The sequence below is a fragment of the Schistocerca gregaria genome, chromosome 2, assembly GCF_023897955.1.
Source record: "Schistocerca gregaria isolate iqSchGreg1 chromosome 2, iqSchGreg1.2, whole genome shotgun sequence".
NCBI classification, from domain to species: domain Eukaryota; kingdom Metazoa; phylum Arthropoda; class Insecta; order Orthoptera; family Acrididae; genus Schistocerca; species Schistocerca gregaria.
Genome location: NC_064921.1, coordinates 810,399,609 through 810,405,608, shown reverse-complemented (window position 1 = coordinate 810,405,608; position 6,000 = coordinate 810,399,609). Strand labels below are relative to the sequence as shown.

At 38.1% G+C, this 6,000-nt stretch overlaps 1 protein-coding gene across 1 annotated transcript in view; it reads right to left on the bottom strand.

Annotated features, from left to right (window-relative positions):
• Positions 1-993: 993 nt before the first annotated feature.
• Positions 994-6,000, bottom strand: part of LOC126335109 (galactosylgalactosylxylosylprotein 3-beta-glucuronosyltransferase P-like) — a 171,614-nt gene continuing 166,607 nt past the window's right edge. The window contains exon 6 of the mRNA XM_049998052.1: positions 994-1,896. Within this exon, the coding sequence (XP_049854009.1) occupies positions 1,789-1,896 (108 nt within the window). The 3' untranslated portion in view covers positions 994-1,788. The remainder of the gene's footprint in view (positions 1,897-6,000) is intronic.

Below are 6,000 nucleotides of genomic sequence, written 5' to 3'. Positions count from 1 at the left end.
TATTATCCAGCTATGTCTCAAAACTTTTATTTATAATCACAGTTCCTGATCCCATTGGGCAAATACAAAATATGAACATGTTCTTGCAGTGAATACAATGAGTGATGTGAACTTGTAGAATAGAAATTATGATCAGTATATTATCCATCGCTTTCTGGCTGACAGCAAAAAACAATTTTCAGGCTCTATTAAACTGAGAAAAAGATATAGATTATTTTACCCTCCGCTCAACAATGCGCCACTTTTGTGTGGTCCCCTTCTTTCCTCTCGATTAAAACTAAAAGAGTCTTTACCATTGCGTATGATTGTTATTGTTCATGTATCTTTCAGTTTCATCATAGGATACTAAGTTACAAGTACACTCATTTGTAGAATACGACAGTCTGATATATTCTTTTAGTTTTCTATGTGCATAATTGCAGTGGGTAATCAAACAATATTCTTGCATCAAATTAAATGTTGAAGTATCATTGGCATTTTCTTCTCTACCTGTTTCTTCTTTCTAAGTAGAAATGCTTTTCAAAACAGCTATCTTCCCTGCAGTAAGTACTAATCAGTTTTTACTGCTGTTTGATAAATTACGTACTTTATATTCATTTCATTAATAACACAGTACTTCTGTAGTTGAGGGAAAATTAGTTCCAAGGATATGCAGTAGAGTAGTAGAATAAACAGTGAGTTAAGAGACTTTTCGTGTTGTTAATGGACATCATTACAAAACTGTTACAGAGCTTAGTAAATTATTACATGAAAACATAATTTGTCACTTTACAACCACATTGAATTCAAAGCATATAAAATATTTGCCAGTGTGACAGTCCTACAGCGATAGTAAAGGCACTTACAAGTAGGATGGTATATGTTTCTTTGCTTGCTCAATGTGAGTATGTTGATAACCTGACTGAAACAGATATTTTAGAATATCTTCTTTAGGCAAATAAATATATATTATTGCTCTCTGTAATAGTCTGATCTCTGTGATTCAAGTGTCTCATAATTACAGTTAAAATAAATTTAGGAGCACTTCATGTCCTTGACTTAGCATATTCACACATATTACAGTAACTTACTTGGGGTCTCGCTCTCTCTCACTCTCTCACCGCCCCCCCTCCCTGCCCCCAACCTCCTCTCTCTCTCTCTCTCTCTCTCTCTCTCTCTCTCTCTCTCTCTCTCTCTCTCTCTGTTCACATGTGTGTGCGTTTGTGCGTGTCTTTCTCTCTCCCCCTTCCCATTTCCCTCTTACTCCCCCACACATACACTTACACACAGGCACACAGAAAAGAGTATTCTGTTCCTTTTTTACTTCTACTCTTAACAATGATAGAGTAACCACAGACTGTGACAGCTTATTGGTGTCGAAGCAGGTATATATTTGTTCACATTTTCGCAGATCATAGCTCTAAGTTTCTTAAGGTAAATATAGGTTCCTAATTTACAAATTGGAAAGCACTTTCTTACAGCGATGATACGATCAATAATGTTAGAAATGAAGGATTATATAGAAGATGATTTCTAAAATGAATATTTCCTTTGATTTAGAAGGAAGATATTTGTTCAGCATTTATAAGTAAACTTAAAAATGTACTATAATGTTGTCATGTTAACAGCTGAAGATCAAAGGAAGAGTATACTGATAAGAAAGTGTTGAGTACTAGTCTTTGAGCACAAAAATAAAGTATTTAAATGGAAGAATGAAGTGTGACTTGCAGTTAATAAAATTAGCAGAAAATGATTTTATATCACAGGTCTTAAAGTTTTGATGATACTTTTGTTACGTTTGTATCATCCCTACACAATAACTTTCTTGAGAAGTACCAAATTTGTATTATTGTATTTTTTCATGTCTAGCGCTGCTGATGGTTTATTCTTCTTAGTCTGAGTGTGCCACACCAGTACCTAAAACAACCATAAGAAACTGTCACAAAGTGATTCGCCTATACAGTAACACATATGATAACTGTTTTCAATATTCTACGATCAAAAACTGTCTATGAAATTGTGAACAATGTTCTAGAAAATTAAGGTAACAGGAGAGTGTATTCATTTTCTCCATCTGAAATGTATCTTTTCTTATTACTACAAAGCACAACAAAATTACTGTCAGTTTATCGCTGGCTTCCTAACATTCATTAACTAGTAGTGAACAAGCTACTAAAACTGATACTATAATCATATAAATTAAAAGTTTACAGCACTTAATAAGGCAACAGAAATCATAATTAAACATAAACAGTACTTACAGCATATGTGAAAGAACTGAATTTAAGAAAGAATTTGGTGATAAGGATAATAAGACAATTCACAGAGACATCTTTTACTTATTATTGCAAGAACTCCTGTATTTCCTAGTTTAAAATTTCTGATTTTATCAGTATCACATTATACCTTTATCTATGATAGAAATGGAAAGCAGTAGTCACACAACATGGTTCTCAGAAAGTGAGTGGGGAAGAGGGAAATGAAATACACTGGAACAAAATGTCATGAACTACACTGTAGTTATCAAAAAGTCAGAGGAGAAATTAAAAGAAACAATGGAAAAAGGGGAACTTTGAAGTGAAAATAAATGAGAAATCTATGAAATTTCTTTGACTATACAAAACAAACACTGTTACAGTTACCCTCACTGTCAGGTGAGCTTAATGTAATTACAAATAACAGAATTAAACATTTTACAGATATTGACAGTTAACTAAATGTTTCATTTGACTTTGCTGTCAAATGCTACAATATCTCTGATGAAATAATTACTGTTCTGCACATTCTTTGTCGACTCACTACATGTAGAGGAAAATAGATGCAAAACTAGAAAGAAAGAAAAGTATCAGGCAGAAAATTATAATTACTGAAAAAGAGAACTTTTCTAAAGAGTAGAAAGCTGTAACAGATAATAACAGATTACTTGTACTGAAAGCCAAGTGCATAAAAGCACCCACTTCTAAGACAAGGAAAAACCCACTGGCCCTGAATTCAATGCATCTCGTGGATTGACGATGAGGACCACTTTGCTGGCCAGCCTGAATGTGTTTTAGGTGGTTTTTCACATCCAATTATGCGAATGCTGGGGTGGTTCCCACATTCTGCCTCAGATATATGGGGTGCAAACACTACACAACACGATGTCACATTTAATCGTGTGGTTACAGTAGACACAGACGTTATAGGTACACACATTTATCCATAGGGTGTATCGACCTGATAGTAGCATTAAAATCTGTAATGGCGAACCTCTCGAAATAACAGCCTACATGTGTCTAAACATTCATGGTGGTGTCTGTTTGTTCTATATCGTGTCTCCCTACCACTTTCGCGCAACGACGCTCTGAGCGTGTTTTTTAGGCAATTGACTAGTTTGAACCTGGGACCTGTTGCTGGTAAGGAGACGCCAGACCACACATGACATGTAGAATTCAGAAGAGTTCAGTGAGACTATCGATGATATAACCAAATACTAAATGATCTCAGCGTCAGCTCCACTGCACTCCCTGAAAAAGAATCTTAATACTAACTAAATATAGTGGAAAGGGTTCAAGGCTTTCCTATTTTTAGTTAGCTGGTAAAATAACGAAGAAAAAAGCAGTTAGGTTTACCATTCATAATTTTATTCTACTCTTAAAACATCGTTTATAAATTGCAATATTGATAAAAGGAAATGTTTCAATACAGGATGGTAAAAACCAACTGCGTTCAACAAAAATGTGAACGAATATTCCCTGAGTGGTTTTCCAAGTTCTACAATGGATCGAAGGATGACCTATGCCATATCACATCTATAATCTATGTTTAAATTAAGTTTCACAAAAGAGAAAACTATCAAAATGGTCTACAGTGACCCTCAATTATCTTTAATTACTTATCTAACTTGTCGTAAATTACAGTGGCTGATTTGGCTTCTCAATAACTATATAACAGAAAAATTATCGCCTTTCAGATTTTCACTTCAAGTGGCAAATGTGAACAGCATAAGTTTTAATTGACGATCGACACTAGTATTACGCAAAAAGGGGGTGTCTTCTGCGGTTCTGAGTGAAGCCTTATGCGCTCAAAAATGTGGCATCGCGTGCGTTCATTACCTTGTCGGTGTTTAGGCAGCGTCAGGGCGACAGCGGCCGGCGCACCAGCCATCCAGCTCGCCGTCTCGGAACCAACTCTTTCTAACTTCTCGTTACTACAATTTACCGAAGTTGGTTTAAAAAAAAAACTATCTGGCTATGTTTTAATCTGACCAATCAGGGTCTCAATGTTAACCTTAAGCTCTGCCTACAGAAATTCTGTCTATCCAATGAGAAACGTTATACTTTTCGTGGTGGGGCAATGTTTTTAAAGTCTGCAACGTAACAGAGACGCTAAAAAGTGTCACACTAAAACCTGCAGCTGGTGTGGTCCTTTTAGCGTTATCGTAAGATCTATACTGTTCTTCTGGAGGGCTGTATCTTTCAACATGGGTTGGGGGGTGGTCCTTGACGTACCTGAGACACGAAAAAGTCTCACGCTAAAACTTGCGGGTGGTAGTGGCCCTTTTTGTGTTATCGTAAGATCTATACTGTTTTTATGGAGGGCTCTAGCTTTTAACATGGGCTGGGGGGTGGTCCTTGACGTAACAGAGACGCGAAAAAGCCTCACGCTAAAACATGCGGGTGGTAGACTTAGCGGTGGGCTAGCGACGTGGGTGTCCACTCCGTCCGTTATCGTAGGGCCTTCTAGCTTAACACGGTTCTGCTCTCGGCTTCTGTCCTCGTTTCTCCCCTCGGAACTGCATCTGCCTCACGGTGGGAAGGTACGACATGCATTTAGGTATTCTTGTGTTAGTCTGTGGTATTCCATTTGCTCACTCATTACTCGTATTACTTTGGTTAATTTAATGTCATTCCTTCCGAACTGACTATGCGAATGTAGACGAGATGTGGCTCAAATTCAAAGATATAGTAGCAACAGCAATTGAGATATTTATACCTCATAAATTGGTAAGAGATGGAACGGATCCCCCGTGGTACACAAAAAAGGTCCGAACGCTGTTGCAGAGGCAACGGAAAAAGCATGCGAAGTTCAGAAGAACGCGAAATCCTGAAGATGGGCTAAAATTTACAGACGCGCGAAATTTGGCACGTAATTCGATGCGAGATGCCTTTAATAGGTTCCACAACGAAACATTGTCTCGAAATTTGGTAGAAAATCCGAAGAAATTCTGGTTGTATGTAAAGTACACAAGCGGCAAGACACAGTCAATACCTTCGCTGCGCAGTGCCGATGGTACTGTTATCGACGACTGTGCCGCTAAAGCGGAGTTATTGAACGCAGTTTTCCGAAATCCCTTCACCAGGGAAGACGAATGGAATATTCCAGAATTTGTAACACGAACATCTCCTAGTATGAGTCTCTTAGAAGTAGATACCTTAGGGGTTGCGAAGCAACTCAAATCGCTTGATATGGGCAAGTCTTCAGGTCCAGATTGTATACCGATTAGGTTCCTTTCAGATTACGCTGATACTATAGCTCCCTACTTAGCACTCATATACAACCGCTCGCTCACCGATAGATCTGTACCTACAGATTGGAAAATTGCGCAGGTCGCACCAGTGTTCAAGAAGGGTAGTAGGAGTAATCCATTTAACTACAGACCTATATCATTGACGTCCGTTTGCAGTAGGGTTTTGGAGCATATACTGTATTCAAACATTATGAATCACCTCGAAGGGAACGATCCATTGACACGTAATCAGCATGGCTTCAGAAAACATCGCTCTTGTGCAACCCAGCTAGCTCTTTATTCGCACGAAGTAATGGCCGCTATCGACAGGGGATCTCAAGTTGATTCCGTATTTCTAGATTTCCGGAAAGCTTTTGACACCATTCCTCACAAGCGACTTCTAATCAAGCTGCGGAGCTATGGGGTATCGTCTCAGTTGTGCGACTGGATTCGTGATTTCCTGTCAGGAAGGTCGCAGTTCGTAGTAATAGACGGCAAATCATCGAGTAAAACTGAAGTTATATCAGGTGTTC